The 18,725-nt window shown below is 35.2% G+C and overlaps 1 protein-coding gene across 10 annotated transcripts in view; it reads right to left on the bottom strand.

The window, feature by feature from the left end:
• Positions 1-18,725, bottom strand: part of LOC129953806 (proteoglycan 4) — a 127,362-nt gene that overhangs the window by 38,421 nt on the left and 70,216 nt on the right. For 6 of the 10 annotated variants that reach the window (XM_056067274.1, XM_056067270.1, XM_056067273.1 and 3 more), the window contains 3 exons: positions 1,439-1,505; positions 1,093-1,327; positions 906-1,024 (listed from right to left, as the gene is read on the bottom strand). In XM_056067274.1, the coding sequence (XP_055923249.1) occupies positions 906-1,024; positions 1,093-1,327; positions 1,439-1,505 (421 nt within the window). The remainder of the gene's footprint in view (positions 1-905; positions 1,025-1,092; positions 1,328-1,438; positions 1,506-18,725) is intronic. The other 4 variants (XM_056067279.1, XM_056067272.1, XM_056067280.1 and 1 more) reach the window with 1 other exon arrangement.

Here is an 18,725-nt window from a genome sequence, read left to right as displayed (position 1 = left end):
TCACATGAAATAACACGCACATTGAATTTGTTGTGCAAAAGAGCCAACTGGCACGGTCATGTTGAAACCACATATTTTCCACATCCACATCTTCCAATTCAGGCGATAAAAAGTTCGTTATCATCTCACGATAGCGAACACCATTCACAGTAACTGCCTGACCGGCCTCATTTAGATAAAAAATGTCGCCAGCTCATAAAATGCACCAAACAATCACTCTTTGTAGGTGCATTGGTTTTTCGGTAATCACTCTTAGGTCTTCAAATGAAATGAAGATGTGCCTCATCACTCTGCAACCACTTTGACCATAAACAATGCATTAGATTGTCAAAAGGCTTTAGTTCTTGAGTCAATTGCACCTTGTAAGCGTCTAAATGCAAGTCTTCATAAATAATGTTTAACACCGATTTGGTGGACACCGTCACAAGCTGAAGTGGACTTCAGTCACACTACCACGAACAGTAGCAATATTTTCTGCAGTACGGTTCGCTCAAATTGTTGCATGATTTTTCCGATTGTTAGCAGATTTGGACCATCAAATTGTACGGCAAAATTGGGAAGTGCACGATATGTATATTTTGATTTGAACTCCAATTTTCAGAATAAGCCTGACGTTGCTCGGTGGTGTACACATAAATGATTCAAATTGAATAAGTGTGAAATTGACAACTGTCGAAAAAAATGCAGACAAAAACTTTACGTTAAAGTGTGGTTTACATTCAACATCGGTCCTTAAAATTTAACCACCTTGTAAATATTAAGCTTTCTTTCGCAAAGATCTGATAGCGGAAAAAAGACAAAACTATGTTCAGAACCACACTGATCCTAGGAATATAATTGAGCAATCAACTAAAAGGATTTGCTTACAAATTGAATTAGGTTATTCATTTTTTGTTTTTGCTTACCTATGAATGGAAGAAGCTAATGATAAGGCTGATAATGAACTTCGTTTTGAAACTTGATCCCAGAGTTCTTTTTGCATCTTAAGAAGCGTTGGATCAATTTCTGTTCCCCACCCTCGGCACTGAAATAGAGAAAGAGCATAACTACTTTTACGGAGATTCTTAAAAAAAATACAGTTTGGCTTATTACCTTGTACTCCCCAGCTTTTTTTCTAAGCTCAACAACTTCTTTGTACCATTCATCTGGCCTAGCATGGCCATTAACCAAAGCTTGCTTATTATCATCTTCGTCAACTAAAAGCTTTTCATTTTTCTGATACTCAAATCCAAAGTTTTCCTTTTTTGTTAAAAAGTGGTTATTTCGATCTTGATTAAATGGTTGTGAAAATGGACGAACTGATTTCTTTTCCACAATGTTAGTTTGACTTTAAGAATTGTGTTTTTAATTTTTAAGAAAAAAAGAACATATATTTAAAAATTGAAAATTTAAATAAAAGTAAAAATTAAAGGTATGTGTATTGAGTTTGTTTTCTAACCCATACTTTTCAGAAGGCTTTTTATCTTCTGCATCAGTAACCAGCGGCTCCAATTCATGTACTGTAGCTGAAATCATATTAAAATATAATTTAAATTATATGATAGCTTTAATAATATTTTATTTTAAATGTTCATACTAATTCTATAAATATAAATATATAAAAAATGAAGAAACATTTCAATTGTTAGTTATATTAAGGATCTTTAAATTACTATTATAACAGGCAATAGCGACATATGGATTATTTGTCTAAGAAAGATTTGGTGCTATAGTAAATGAAAATGCAACTAACAAACTTTATAATTGGGAAAAAATTGGTTGGTTTTCATCATTGAAAACAAACATTGGATTTTGATTGACAGGTCGTTTATAACTATCCTTAAAAATGTCTGTCCTTGAAAAATTTCATCATTGTTATCCACTGACAAATTTTTACTGACAAAAATCTGTCATTGGAATTGTGTGAACCTAAATCAGTGGAACGATTCGTTTCAATTTTGAAAGTATCAACTGTACAGAAAAATTTATTTCTCCGGAAAATAGAAAAATAGATTTTTAGAGGGAAAAAAGTGCAAACAAATTCTTTGTGTGACTTATGTATACATACCTACTCTTCATTTCTAATCAAAGGGAAACACCGTGTCTAATGTCTCAAAGTATGGTACTAAATAATAGTATAATGTGTCATTAATTAAACTTAAAAAAAACCAAGTTATTTTATTTTGTTTTTATTTTAATTTTTTAATACTAAAACTTGTTTTTAATATTATATTTTTATATTTGCGACGCGTTTCGGAGATGTTTCTCCATCATCGGGCGGAATACTTTTAATGCCATTGTTGTTGGTGGTTGTTCTGACAAGTTGAACATCTTCGAAACGCGTCGCAAATATAAAAATATAATATTAAACATATTTTGTTATATATTAAAAAATTAAAATAATAAGAAAATAAAATAACTTGCATTTATTTACTTATTTTTCATAAACTCTAAACTACAACTTGGAGACAAGTAAAACCACATCATGTATTAATTAAACGTCAAAGGAACACACTTATCAGGTGTACTTTGTGAACACATTGGTTTTGCAGTGACTTTTCTAAACGACAGCTTAAAAATATCGAAGTCTGACTTTAAATGCTTTAGTAAAAATTATTTGAGACTCATAACGTTAAATATGAAAATATTAAGTTCAGAAAACGGTAGTATGAAAGATGTTGACTTAAGGTAATATTGAAGTTTCCGTTTGGAAAAGTAAAATGTCCTTGTATGCAAATAACACCCCCACAATTTAACACAGTCGCATATCCAAAGTCATCTCATCTCGTTCACACGGATATTCCTGGACCTTTTAGAGACACATCGAAAAAATGTTATAAGTTATAAGCACTTTTAAACAGTTACTGAAAACTTTTCTCACTTCACTCTAGTTTATCTATTAACAAATGGAGCCGAGGCTGCAAACAAGTTATTTAATTACATATAGAAGTTAGAGACAGAAAGAAAAGCTATGCTGTGTTCAACGTATTAGGTTAACAGATCACCTCCAAAATCTATCAATAATAAAATGCCAGCTCAACTTTATAACAGAAAATTAAACATGTACATACATGCATATGTACCTAGGATTATTGAATCAAAAGCTTTTATGATCATTATTCAAAACAAGTTACACTTGATATGAAGCAAAAAAAACAGTAAGGTTGGATATGGAAAGAATCTTACGAAGACCATAAACGAACTTATTAAGGAATTTCAAGTTGTGGAATTCGGTGACCTCTAGGGATGGATATTGAAAACAACGGAGGCTCGAAAATAACCCAGTTAGGAAAATTTGCAAGGCTTTTGGACAAATTTGGCATAAAAGAGTGCAGAGGAGATGGTACACCATTGAAACAAAGATTTCAAATTGATCTTAGTGAAAAATTGAAAAATGTTCGATAAAGACAAAAAATAGGAAATTTGCTGTTTTTATCAACTGTTATATTGCTGTTAGGGAGCAAAACTGTGTGGCGATAAATATAAAATAATGTACTTTAGAGGTTTATTCGATGACTTCTGCAAAACTAAAGATGTTAGATGTTTGCTTTGTATAGATAATAAGGACGATATTGAATATTCAAAATCTTATAAAAATATTAAAAGATCAAAAAACCATGTAGAATTAAACAACATTATAAAAGACTTTAAATTAGTTGACAACCAATAAAATTAAAAAGTAAAACATACATACATATGTATATCATCTGAAAATAATTTGTCTGATATGTTATGTTTATTTACAAAACCTTTGACTATTGTAAAATGAAAATTTCTCAAAAATCCCTTAAAAATACATTAGCAATTTATATTTTTTTTTTTCATTATAAACAAATACATTGATACAATTTTTGGTAACTTATCGATTTGAAAAATACTTTTCAGTCGAAGGGACTCCTTCAGTTACCTCAGTTTATTGATACAACATACATGACGATAAATCATCCTGTCAAAAGGCGACTTTAGTAACAAGAAACGATGTTGTTTCGAAAAGAAAATAAAAATATATTAGATGAAGTAGCAGAAGATATAAATGAGTATTGTGCTCTCACACAATTTTCAATTGAAGTTGCGACTTTATAGACGGACAAACAAACTGAATTTCGTATTATTTATAACCTGAAAACACACCAAAGTTAAAAAATGTCTTGATTTTAAATTATATACATATGTATAAGTATATGCTTTTCGTTTCTTTTTTGTTTAACAATTCTTGATTTATAATAAAACCATAAAACCTATAAGCTTTATATTACATTAAATTTATCTTGTCAACCTGGCGAAGGCATTGCCATGCTAATTGTAATTTTATAAATTTAATTTATAAATATGATTAGAAATAATACAGATAAAATGGAATCTAATCTAAGATACATATATTCTAATCTAAAAAGAAACTTTTACATATTATATAGTTTTTAAATAGGACTATATCGGGCTGATTTTGTTCTGATTGGATTTGGGATTAAAATCATACTTCATATCTTTCGATGCAAGCAAAAAAAAACAACACTTATACCTCTGTTTTTAGAATTATTTATAAGAAAAACTAAGACCATAATGTACAAAGTTTCTGTTTAATTCGCAGAGTTAAGAATTGTACGCCCATAACTTTTTTCTTATGAAATATATTAAAGTCTGTCTCATAGCACAACTGTGCAGTATTTGAATTGGTCTTTTGTGAAACCGGATATTAAGCTAAAGAATGACATAACATTATATATCAATATAAAGACTATAGATTAAGCTAATTATTGGTAGCAAAAGGAAGTATATGTCATCATTGATTATTTCGAGGTATCATATTTTTGAAAATCAAATTTGACTATCATTTTCATTATGTCCGTGTAAGATGATTCAATTCAATTCGATTGAACAATTTCAGTTCCAAATTTTCAAAATTCAATATTGTCTTGGTGAAATTTTTAATTAAGTTGTTATAAAATATCTAAATAAAAGTATCAAATTGGCTGTGTTTGAATAAAATTCTTAATTGTCATGCTTTTTTCGAATGTCGTAAACTTTGTCGGTCACAGGAATGTGTTTTTTTAACGAAACAAAGCGAACAAAGAAAATTACCAGTCGTTTGTGTAAGCGTCGAATAGCTCTATTCGGAATAAACATATGTGTTTAAAAATAACTATGACATTTTTGTGTGACAGCTTGTTAGGTATCAATTTGACTATCACCTAACGTAGATCAAAATCGATAACTTTGGTTGTAATTTATCAACAATCACCTTAGCCGATTGCACCCCAGCAGACGTTAAATAAAACTGAAATATTTTGTTTATAGCAAAGCATGTCAAACAATTAATTTTTACTTCAACTTTAAGTTCAAATATATGTACATATGTATGTACATACATATATCAAAATTTCGGAAACCTATCTTAAAAATTTGAATAACATTTATTGAGCAAAGCACCAGCTTTCATTTGGTTCCAATATCATGGGTAATTGTTCTAAACCCACAATTGTATGGTACGCTCACAAATACTATAAAATAATAACGAAACTTCATACGATACTACCTCGGAAGCCTTGCTATCCCATGCCTGCAGATTTCGCAATCACGTAAGTACCAAAAACTATTAAGAAATTAAACATCTAAAACAGCAAATCAATAGTTTTATCCCAATTCAATAAAAGATTTTATTTATATATAAAGATATATAGGTATATATAGATATATGTATATATAGATATATAGATATTACATCAAATGACACCAGAACTTCATCCTTTTCCGTTTTTGTATGTATACGAGTAGGTATTCCACTTAAAATGACACTAGAACTGATCAGTCAAAATTGGGACAAAATCAGGGAATAGATAGAGATATGGACAACTAAAAATAGATTGGTCCCAAAAACCAACTTCATACAGTAAATTGATAAACTTCTTTTCCCAGCATATAAAACAAATAATTTTCAATAATAGAGTATACTTTTAATTAGTGAAATACAATAACACATCAACAACAGAATAAAAATTAAAGAAATATTACAAAAAATATTCTTTTCTGGAAAACATAATTAGGGCTTTAATAAAATAAAACCAATATTGAACTACCCAACCACCAGAATAATAAACAGAGTAAATAAAATGTAAATAATGTATGATGTTCAAATGGTAGACATGTGCATTCAAGGGACACAAGCGTCCACAGGTTTTTCTCAAAACCCACCTCTGTCTATCAACTCCTACTCTCACCTCCTCGCGGTGAACATCGGGTGCCTAGTGCCTCAACTGGAGATTGGGTTCCAACCCCAGTGGAAAGTTGTTGGGGGCAGCATACGAGAGAGGGGGGAGAGGTGTTTCCACTAAGGCACCTCTCCTTATCCAGGCGGCAGCGGACGAATTCTCGAGATAGAATCAACGGTGGCGTCTACAGTTCCAGTAAGGTGGAACTACTTAGTGAACACCTTATAGGGCTTCTTCGACATATTCCCTTCCTTGGAGTAATACTAAGGATCTGGCCCTCTAGGTGGGGGGTTGTGCCGTCGGGGTGACTTCCTGGCCACGTAAAAAATATATTTAGTTTCGAGCACCAACAAGCCTCGGATACGGACGGATTCACTGTTGACAATCCACGCAAATGAAATAAGGACAACGAACTTCGGACATGTACGTGGTATGTTAGGTCCCTTAACAGAGCACGTGCAGCCGAACAATTAGCGGAAGCCCTAAACTGCTGCAAGGCAGATATTACAGTCATCCAAGAAGTGCGATGGGATGTACCGGGCAGACGCAAACTAAAAGACTGCGATATCTACTAAGTCGACTGCTACCGAGAACAAAGACAGCATCTGTTTGGTTGTGGATTTGTTAATAGAACTAGGCTCAGGCAAAAAGTCTTGAGTTTCAACATTGTGAGCGAGCGCATCACGACAATCCGCATCAACTCTAAATTCGCCAACATAAGCCTAATATGAGCGCATGCCCCAACAGAGGAGGAAGATGAAGACACCAAAGACATATTTTTCGAGCTCTTGGACAAGACATATGAGCAGTGCCCTGGCTATGACATTAAAATTGTCTTAGGAGATTTTAATTCCAAGCTAGGAAGAGAAGACATCTTTGGTGGCATAATCGGGAGATACAGCCTGCACGACACCACCTCCGTCAACGGATTCAGGGTGGTCGATTTTGTTAGAAATAACAACTTAATACAATTTATACTTTGAATATTTTCACTTTACTTAATTTTAACATATCTTCATTTCTTTCCTAATTACTCAATTTATTATTTTCTCAAACTAATTATTATTCTTATTCAAATTGTTCAACTGTTTAGTTCAAATAAACTATTTCCATATATATATAATTTAACAGAACTTGGTTTCAATTGAAAATTAACAGATTTCATTGCGGGGCGAGACGTTCTGGTAGTTAGTACGCAGTTTACGCATCTTTATATTCACAAGGGGACATGGAAATCTCCTGATCAATCAACCGTCAACCAGATTGACTACATTGCGATCGACGCACGACACTTCTCCTGTATACAGGATATCCGAACATTCCGAGAGACCAACATTGACTCGGACCACTACCTCGTTGTAGCCAAGGTACGGCTACGGATATCACTATCCAAGCCAAAACAAGGAAGTACTGTGAGAAGATTCGACGTAAGACGGCTACAATCGCAAGAGACTGCCATGTCCTTTTCCGATCGAGTCTCTAATAACCTCTTAATGAGTCCTATGCTGCCTGCATTAAGCATTGAAAACCATCGGCAACATTTCCTTGCAGCCATCAGAGATGCCGCCTCTGAAGTGCTAGGTTTCGCACGGCCACCACAGCGAAACCCCTGGTTTGACGACGAATGCCAGCAAGCGCACGCAGTGAAACAAGAGGCATACAAAACGGCGCTGCACAAAAGGACTACAGCTGCTCGCAAGCTCTACGAGCTTCAAATCGATACCCGCCATCTCTTTATCGATTTTAAAGCCGCGTATGACAGCATTTATAGGGAAGAGCTCTACCAAGCAATGTCTAGTCAAACTTATCCGTTTGTGCAGAATGACGATGGAGAATGCACGCTGCTCTATCAAGGTCGGGAAAGATCTTACCGATGTATTTGATGTCAAAAAAGGTTTTAGACAAGGCGATGCACTGTCACGCGACTTCTTCAACATCGTTTTGGAAAGTATTGTGCAAAACTCAACAACCTTCCAAAGGTCCATTCAAATCTCGGATACGCAGATGACATTGACATAATTGGAAGATCAAAGCGTAATGTCAGTGGAGCGTTTTTGAGCATTGCGACGGAAGCGAAGAAGGTGGGTTTAGTGGTCAATGAGGGCAAGACCAAGTATATGCTGTCATCAAAAACGGACATTGAACGACGACGTCTTGGACAAAACGTCACCATGGACAGCTATAACTTTGAGGTAGTTAAGGACTTTGTCTACCTAGGCACCGCTATAAACGCAGACTACGACACCAGCGCTGAAATCAAACGAAGAATAACTCTGGCAAATCGCTGCTTCTTTGGACTAAGAAGGCAATTGAGAAGTAAAGTCCTCTCTCGAGCATCTAAAATCACCATCTATAAGACACTCATCATCCCGGTTCTCATTTATGGCGCTGAGGCCTGGACCCTGTCAAAGAAAGATGAGAGCGTCTTAGGATGCTTCAAGAGAAAAATTCTTCAGGTGATTTTTGGTCCCGTACGCATAGATGGAGAATAGAGGAGAAGATATAACGACGAACTGTACGGGCTGTACAGCGACACTGACCTAGTTAGCAGAATTAAAGTCGAACGGCTTAGATGCCTAGGTCATGTAGAGCGGATGGACATCAACGCTCCTGCCCGGAAGGTCTTCGAATCCAATCCCGAGGGACGGTGCAGTAGAGGAACACCGCTACTCAGGTGGCGCACCCAGGTGGGAGAGGACCTCAACCAACTTGGCTTAAGTAAATAAAATGTACAAATCCTTTGCTTATTTTAAAGAAATATTACACCCATTCGTAAAGAGACATTTTCTAGACACTGATAAATATAATATAGCTATGAAATCAAGGGGTGGAATCAGCTAAGGTGATTGTGGATAAATGACAATCAAAACGATCCAATTTGATCTACGTAATTATATAATCAAATTGATACCTAAAAAGGTGTGAAAATAAAAATGTGATAGTCATTTTCAAACAAATGTGTTTATTCCTAATAGAGCTACCAGACGCTTACACAAACGACTGGGATAATTTTCTTAGTTCACTTTGTTTCTTTAAAAAAAAACAACACATTCCTGTGACCGACAAAGCTTACGACAATCGAAAAAAGCAGGAAAAGTAAGAATTTTAATCAAAATCATCCAATTTGAAACTTTTATTTAGATATTTTATAAGAATCAATTTAAAATTTCACCAAGGCAACAACGAATTTTGGTTCTGAAATTGTTCAATCGAATTGATTTGAGTTGAATAAACTTACACAGACGGAATGAAAATGATAGTCAATTTGATTATCAAAAAAATGATAATCAACTATCACCTTAGACGATTCCACCCCAGCTCTAGTTTCCCAAAAAAATAAATCCTGAACTCCTTTAAGACAAGACATCTTCCCAACAAGTTATAAATTTTTCCCCTTTCACGCATATTACAAATAGTGCAGAAAATTTGCAAGTTTTCTTTGTGGTGCTTATTGTATTGTGAAAATTTTGTAAACAGTTTTTGAACATGTTTATCAATGGTAAATATAGCATGAATTCACAAACGCATCACTGCAGAGATGATTTCCGATCGTCCCTTTAGCACGTTCATAAACGCAAACAACATCGTATCACATCGATGATAAAGCAAGAGTTCTTTTTAAACGTAAAACTTTTTGTCAATCAGCATCGCATCGTAATCAGCTGGGCAACGATCAGCATCGCAAAAAATCAGCGATGCCAAAGCACTACCAAAAAATTTTACGTTGGTGAATTTACCAAAGAAACCATTGTTGACCAGATGATAGCGAAACGTCACGGAAAAATTAAATTATTTGTATATTTGAGCTGAAGTCCATTAAAAAAGTATATTTCGTTATAAAGGTCACTAATATAAAAAGTGTAATAAGTGGATATATGACCAAATGTAGTTTTTGCAATGAAACAAGTTACATTAACTTTTCCAATGTTTCGACAGGGATTGCTGAATTCTTCAGGGGAATCAAGAAAAATAAGAACTTAATATACATTTAGGATAAAACTATAAATATAATTAGCACTTCGAAGAATGAAGTTAAGCCTAATTTATTTATTGCGATATTTGATATGCTATTATTTTCATTAATAATCAGATTGTAGTACCCGTGGCATAATGATTAGTGCGTTGGACTGTCATGCAAGGGGTCTTGGGTTCAATCCCTGTCTGTGCCACCTTAATTTAAAAAAAAATAATTTTCGCCGGTACTGCCTCTTGCGAGGAATTGACAAATCCTTCAAGAGTAATTCTTGTCATGAAAAAGTGTTTTCTCATATTATCCGTTAGGATTCGGCCTAAAATTGTAGGTCCCTTCCATTCCTGACAACTGTACTCGCAGACAGAAATGGTTGAGAGTTGTAAGTCACTAGGCCCTGGTTTACAACGGACTGTTGCGCCACCCAATTTATTTTATTTATTTAATCAGATTAAACAGTTATTTCATTTTCGTTTGTGGCTCTGAGAGACTTAGGAAGTTCAACAATATTATTTTACCCAAAAGTCATATAAGATGCAAGTATCAAACCCACCACATTTGTAGTTCATATAGTACAAATAAATACAAAAATATAAAATAGCCCACATTTTCAAAATATAATATTAATAATTTTTTGAAGATTACACGATTACCTAATATTCTATAAATTGTATTGACAACTACATACAACTGCCGAAGAAAGTAATAAAAATAAAAGTTGAGAAGCGACTTTTCAAATGGCTATAAAATCATTTTTTACTTTTTTTAAAACTAAGTATGAAGTTTGGTCTACACATTCTAATGCAAAATAAAGGTGGTTGAAGTTAACTTAAAACAAAACTGAACCCTGTAAATCAGACTTTGAAAACAAGCGAAAAACTGAAATTGTAAAGAAAATTACAATTTAGCTTTATTTTTTTTTTATTTTCTGAGAAATGACTATAAGTATTTATATCTTTTGAAAAGTCAATCCTCTTTAAAAATTAAATTGCAGTCTGCACTGCTTTCTCACCGTTCTAGAAAAATTGAAAGTTTTAAATGTCACAACAACAATTTGGTGGTCTATTACAAAGAAAGTATGAATTTGCGGTAAACCACCATGTTGTTGTTGTTGTATTAAAAACTTTCAAGGTCAATGTTCCGAAAGCAATGAAGAAAAGAGTATATGTATGTAGTTGCTGAAGACATGTACGATCATCCGACAATTCAGGTTGTTATAGTTTAAATATGGATGTTTCCCAGAACTGATGCAAAACAATAAAATATGTTGTTTTGGACCTGGTTCGGTAGTTCTATTCCGCTTATTGCCCTCACAAAAACAACACACGAATACACTACTTATCGTCTGTATGCTTTGGAATTGGTTCTAAATACCTAAGAATTAGGGAGTGGCCAATGTTGTTGTTAATCCACTTCAATTAAGCTTCGAGGCAAATAGCAGAGCTTGCAGCTATTTGTTTACTGAATATATCAAGATTTGTTGGGTAGAATAAGGTGTCCAGTACCGTAGAATAAGGTCGTGCAAATCACGACCCGCATATACATTGGCAAGCTAAAATTTCAACTTTATTTAATTTGTCGCGGTTTATAGCTTCCTCTAAAGCAGTCCACCATACTGCCACGATGACAGTAACTGAATTTAATTTATGTTTTGTATATTTTCAACTTCAACTGTCTTCTGTCGGCCCATTCCAACTGATTAATCTTTATACATAGGTATGTCAGTGTTTGCAAGCATTTTTCCTTATGTTAGTAGGCACTTTTATGAAATGTTTGCCGTGTTGTGGATTTTATGTTAAGCACTGGAAGTGTTCAAATTCAATAGATTTTGTGCTTTCTGTTATGTTCGTGCAATTAATTTATAAGCGCTCTTTTGGTTTTGCTCTACTTTCAGTTTTGAGATGAAAAATAATGTTTTGATATCGTACATTCAATCCGGAAATATTAAACTTTCGTTTTAGTTGGTAACATATTATTTCCAAGGTCTTAATATGCGATTTCAAGCTTTTGTTGCTGGTTCGCAGTTGCGTACGCTCGGATACCAATGGGTCAATTTCTTGTTTCGTTGCAAGATTTCTTAGTCTGTTATCGAATATATTAAAAAAAACCTTCTAAAGATTGTTTCTTAAAGTTATGACCTTCCTCCAAAAAAATTTACTTGGCTTATAGTTGGAATACCAGTGTCAGGCGAGTAACTGGGTGACGTAATAATTTGCGTCACCTTGTTTCCGATCGATTGCCGTACATCGTACACTACTTTCCGAGATACAGCGCTGTTGCTACTTATATTTTATCAGCTGTTAAGCCTCCTGGAAGCCTTTCTTCTTTCTTTGAAAGACGTACTATCTTTCCATCAACCAAGACCTTTGTTGAACACCGAGTTTTGGAAACACAACCCGCTGAAGACATGTACGATCATCCGACAATCCAGCTTGTTAACTGAACTGATGCAAAGGTGTTTTGGACCTGGTTCGGTAGTTCTATTCCGATTATTGCCCTCACAAAAACAACACACGAATACACTTATCGTCTGTGTGCTTTGGAATTGATTCTAAATACCTAAGAATTACGGAGTGGCCAATGTTGTTGTTAATCCACTGCAATGAAGCTTCGAGGCAAATAGCAGAGCTTGCAGCTATTTGTTTACTGAATATATCAAGATTTGTTGGGTAGAGTAAATTGTCCAGTGCCGCAGATGGGGTCGTGCAAATCGCGACCCACTTATACATAGGCAAGCTGAACTTTGGACTTTATTTAATTCGTTGCGGTTTATAGCTTCCTCTAAAGCAGTCCACCATACTGCCACACCATACAAAAAAGAGAGCTACAGTAGCTTTTTTGACTCTTTCCTGTACATTGCGTTTCCAATTTAGTTTTGTATCTAAAATAAGACCCAGGTATTTAGCTTCGTTTGAGAATTTTAATTGAATTTCTTTAATATAGGGAGGATTGACAAATGGAATTTTGTATCTTATCGAAAATAAGACTAAACGGTTTTGTGTGGGTTAAAACCCAATCCACACCGATCAGCCCAAAGTATTAGTCTGTCTAAGGCATTTTGTAAGAGTTCTTTAAAGGTGTTAAGATGCTTTTCTGAAACTGCTATAGCAACGTCGTCAGCAAAGTCAATCACTTGAAACCCTACACATCCATACTGGTTAGGATTTACTTCACCACTAGGTTCCAGAGGAGAGGGGATAGAATACCATCTTGCGGTGTCCCTCTACTAACGAATCGTCTGCCAGAAGATTTGCGCTGTTTTGAGTTAATTATTCTGCTAGAAAGCAACCATAGTGAACTCTTTATGATGGAGGAAATATTTGATGGTGCGTACTAAGGTGTGTAACGCCGTTTCCACAGATTTACCTTTACAATACGCTTGTTGAGACGTAGGTAGAAGTCTTGCTTGTCCTTAAATGGATACAAATCAATCTTTCCAAGGTCTTAAGAATGAATGATGATAGCCTTTTAGGTCGTAGATCTTTAGGACTGACTTGCGAGCACTTACCTGCTTTGGGTTTAAAAACAACTTCAACCTTTCTCCATGCGAGGGAATATGGACCAGGTAAAGACAGCTAGTAAAAGTTACTTCAAGGATTGGTGCAATTATGTCTGAAGTTTTTTGTTGTTCGGCTGGTATTAATCTATCTGGTCCTGCAGATTTAAATGGTTTGAAGCAGTTGAGAGCCCATTGTGGCTCGCAAGTTTCGGTTAGAAAACCACCAGGAAAGTGCGCATCCAGTAGTAAGTTCAGCGATTCATTACTTAACTCTGTCCAGGAGCTGTCTGCATTTTCCAAGCAGCTTGGCATCGCTGGATTATTAACTTAAGGCGGCACTACAGTCCTGTGTGAACTAAGGTCTCACCCAACAAACTTCTCCATCTAGCTCGGTTCCTAGCTAGATGTCTCTAGTTTCGCGCTCCAAGTTTAATGAGCTCACTTTCCGCTTGTGCGCGCCACCTGATCCGCGGTCTTCCTAAACTGCGCCTTCCTATGAGCGTAGATTCAAAGATTTTCCGGGCCGGAGAATTGATTTCATTGCGCTCTACGTGACCCAGTCATCTTAGTCGTTGGACTTTTACCCTTTTGGCTAAGTCTACGTCGCTGTACAGCTCGTCGTTTCATTTTCTCCTCCACTCCCCTTAGCGGGTATCTTAGATATGGCAATCTTTACTTCGTCTATGTTGAATGGATCATCCTGCGTGACATTGAGATTCAGTTCGTCGTCGCCGTTATAAAGTCTGCAGAAGTGGTCCTTCCATATCCTCAGCATTGACTGCGGTTTCACTATGATGTTTCCACTTTCGTCCTTGCAGCCTTCGGTTCTAGGTTTACGTACTTGTAAATTTCGTATCACCTGTTCATAAAACTTGCGAACTTCATTCTTGCTTTTAAACCTCTCAACATCTTCGACCGTACGCTTCTCATGACCTTTTTTTTCCTTCTGAGAAGTCGGTGTTCCTCTCGCCTCTTCTGCTCATAAGTAGCTCTAGTCCTTTTTTGCATTGCCGCTTTGAGTGCCTATTGTTTGGCTGCATTTACCTGCCGACATTCCTCATCAAACCAGGGGTTCCTTGTTGGTGGCTTCTTGAAACCCAGAACATCAGAGGTGGCTTCTCTGATTGCATTTTGGCAATGTTGCCACTGGTTTTCGATACATTGTGTTTGCGGCAAAGAACTTTGAGAGAGGTTATTTGTTACTCGGGCTGAAAAGGATTTGGCGATTTCTTGCGATTGTAGCCGTTCGACGTTGTACCATCTCCCAGTACCTCCCTGTTTTGCCTTGGGTCTGGAAAACCGAAGTGCTACCTTGGCTACAACGAGGTAGTGGTACGAGCCAATGTTAGCTTTTCGGAAAGTTCGGACATCCATAATGCTGGAAGCGTGTCTGGCGTCGATCGCAATATGGTCAATCAGGTTGACGGTAGACTGATCTGGAGAACTCCAAGTTCCTTTGTGGATGTTAATGTGTGGAAAACGATTACTGGTTACCATGACGTTTCAGCCAGTAGCAAAATCTATGAGCCTAAATTCGCTGTCGGAAGTGTTGTCTTGCAGACTGTTTTCCCGATTATTCCACCAAAGATGTCTTCCCTTCCTATCTTGGCATTAAAATCACCCAGGACGTAGCTAGGACACTGCTCATATAGAGCTCGAAGGCCAGGAAGTCACCCCGACGGCACAACCACCAACCTGGACTGCTAGATCCTTAGTATAACTCCCACGACGGGGAGCCGGATAAAACCGCTCCATATAGGCCTGGGCTCCGAATAAGTCGAAGAAGCCCTATAAGGTGTTCACTAAGTAGTTCAACTGTAGACGCAACCGTTGATTCCATCTCGGGAATTCCTCCACTGCGGTCTGCATAAGGAGAGGTGCCTTAGTGGAAACACGTCTCCCCCCGGTGAGAGTAGGAGTTGATAAATAGAGGTGGGTTTTGAGAAAAACCTGTAGACGCTTGTGTCCTCTGAAAAGCACATCGGCATCGCTGGATTAGTTGAAAGAATTTTCCGTAACCTGGAGGCTTCAGAAGTTTCTTCTATAGTGCCACAGAAGGATCGCTAGGAAGATCACTAAGAGTGGCTCCTTATTGCAGGCAATATACAAGCAACTACAGGAGCAAGAAACTAAAAAAAAAGAGGCTTTGATGCGACCCACACTGATAACTTCCCATCCCGTCTGTCGATTTGTCTTGCTTAAAAGTTTGTCTATATGTACTCGTATCAATTTTTACCAAATTTGAGTACTAGTTTTTGTAGATTTTATTTTTTATGAAAAAACGGACTGTTGGATTTTTATTTAAAAATTACTGAATATTGAAAACAATATTTTCTGTGAAATAAAATAATTTTGAAGCCAATATTTTTAATTTTTGAAAAGCTATTCGAGCCGAAAGTAAATTTTTACCAAGTTTTAGTATTGTATTTTTTAGAGTTTTATTTTTTGTAAAAAAAACTTTCAATTCGATTTTTTTTTAATTTTACCAAATGTTGAAAACAATATTTCTTATAAGATAAAATTAGTTTGAAGCCAATATTTAAAATTTTTGAAGAAATATTTGAGTCGAAAATCAATTTTTACCAACTTTTATAAATTTTTTTTAGGGTTTTATTTTTTGTAAAAAAAACTGTCAACTCGATTTTTCTCAAAATTTGTCTTAAAGTTGAAAACAATATTTCTTATAAGAAAAAAATAAATATAAGCTATTATCTCAAAGTTTTTAAGAGATGTTTTAGTCGAAAATCATTTTTTACGAACTTTTGTTAATTTTTTTTTTCTGTTTTTAATTTTTTGTAAGAAAACTGTCAATTCGATTTTTTTAAAACTTTAACTGAATGTTGACAACGAGATTTTTTGAAAGATAAAAGTAAATTAAAGTTTTGAAATGATATTCGAGGCGAAAATCAATTTTTACCAACTTTTATACAATTTTTTAGGTTTTTATTTGTTGTAAAGAAACTGTCAATTCGATTTTACTCAACATTTTTCAAAATATTGAGAACAATATTTCTTATAAGATTAAATAAGCTTGAAGCCTAAATTTCAAGTTTTTGAAAAGATATTTGAATCGATATTCAATTTGTAAGAACTGTGAGTAATGTTTTTGTTTAGATTTTTATTTTTTATAAAAATTATATAAAAATTATAAAAATCAATTCGATTTTACTCAAAATCAGATGTCTAAACATTATTCTTGCACAAAATTGTTTTAGAGATGAAATCCTATTTCAGTCGTAAAATTTTGGAGGTGACAAATTTTTTTTTCAGTTTTATTGATTTATAAAAAAAACTGTTCTATTGATTTTTTTCAAAAAATATACCTGTTTGGTATCACGTTACAACATATTATATAAAATTTAATTCAAGTCTTTAGCGTTTTTGGTTCGTAAGATATTTACTGTTAACCAAAATGTTCACCTTTTTTTCAAACTGCTATGGTAAAAAAACCACCCACGCAATTTTCTTGAGAGCCTTTTCTGCATCTTTCTGCTTGATTATCTGTATAACAAAATTTGTTTGAAGTCGATATCTCTTCTGGTTCTTGAGCTATGGATAACGAAAAAAACGTCGCGAACGTACGGACGTACAAACGTACGTACACACGCACGCACAGACATCTTTCTAAAAATCTTTTATTTCGACTCTAGGGACCTTGAAACGTCGAGAAATGTCAAAATTTTCAATTTGACAAATCGGACCCATTACAATAACTTCCTATGGGAAGTTAAAAAAACTATGTGTTTGGTTCGATCGCCGTAACGGCTCGCGTACACCTAATCCGTCATCGGCCGAATTTTGCTCGGCCGTTGTCGGCCAAACTCAGCCGATCGAACCAAACACATAGAAAGGAAAGAGAGCGCGTACACCACTGAAAGCGGCATCGTCCGATGACGCCCGATGACGGCCGATAGTAACCGATCAACCGACATAATCCAAACATGTTTGGATTTTTCGTCAGTTGTCGGGTCAATTCTTGCAATAAAGTTTACGGAAAAAAAATAAAATATGGATACCGACAAGTTAATTAGCTGTATTCACAGCAGGCCACCTCTCTGGGATAAATTTTCCTTTTAACAATGCTTCCACTGAGTTTAAAATGTATTGAAATGTACTAAAAGATATTCTAAAATACTCGACAAAATTTTATGAGTTGTAATTTCAAATCTTCAAAAGGTGGTGGTATTCACACAGTTGTTTTCTTTGCATACATATTTCATTAATCCATACACAGCGACGACCTGTTATACGTTGACGCATTAAATGACGGTATGAATTTTCTAAAATATACATTTCTTCAAAATCTTTCATTGAACAAAAAAAACAAATTCAGACTCCAAACCGGTATCGTCCGCGGTTGGAAGCAGTGTATGCAGTCGAACGCCCTATATGCTCGTCCGAATTGTTCAGATCCGATATCGGCCGATATCATTAAGCATAAAAAAGATTTGTGAAAGACAAATCGATTGGCACTATTAACACCCGCATCATCTCACTTTAGTGAAATGTTAGAATTAAGGGTCAAGTCGACCAAATATCATTTTAAAAGTATAAATGGTAAAACCATGCTTATTTTTGAACAACTGTTAACCGTACCGTCACAAATATAGGGTTCTTTACACTCTCGACCACTTAATGCAATCGAAAACGATGTTGATTATACCACTACTCTGAAGGCAGTACCTGAAACAATAATGGATGAAAGGAAACATTCCGATTTCGATGGCAGTTGATACAAAAAATTACATAAGATTTTCGGAAGATCTGGTCATCCGAATACCTTTCGCAGCTGCAACAACTTTTCAAATGAAAACAAAAAGAAGAAAACATCAAAGTTGGTGACATTGAAAAAAGACCGGCTACCACCAGCAACCTGGATGATGTGAAAAATATCGGAAGAACTCCAATGGAATTTGGTAAAAAAAATATTTTATAAGGCCTATCACTTAATTGTTTCAAAATCAAACCATTTGCAAGTCAGACAGGAATTTGTTTTTAAAGATGTAGGACAAGCCAATCTAATTCTGGAATATGATTTTGTTTTTCAACTTGAAAAACTACTGAAATGAGT

The sequence above is a fragment of the Eupeodes corollae genome, chromosome 1 (genome assembly GCF_945859685.1).
Source record: "Eupeodes corollae chromosome 1, idEupCoro1.1, whole genome shotgun sequence".
NCBI classification, from domain to species: domain Eukaryota; kingdom Metazoa; phylum Arthropoda; class Insecta; order Diptera; family Syrphidae; genus Eupeodes; species Eupeodes corollae.
Note: the sequence above shows the minus strand (reverse complement) of the source record. Positions and strands in the feature narration are given on the sequence as shown.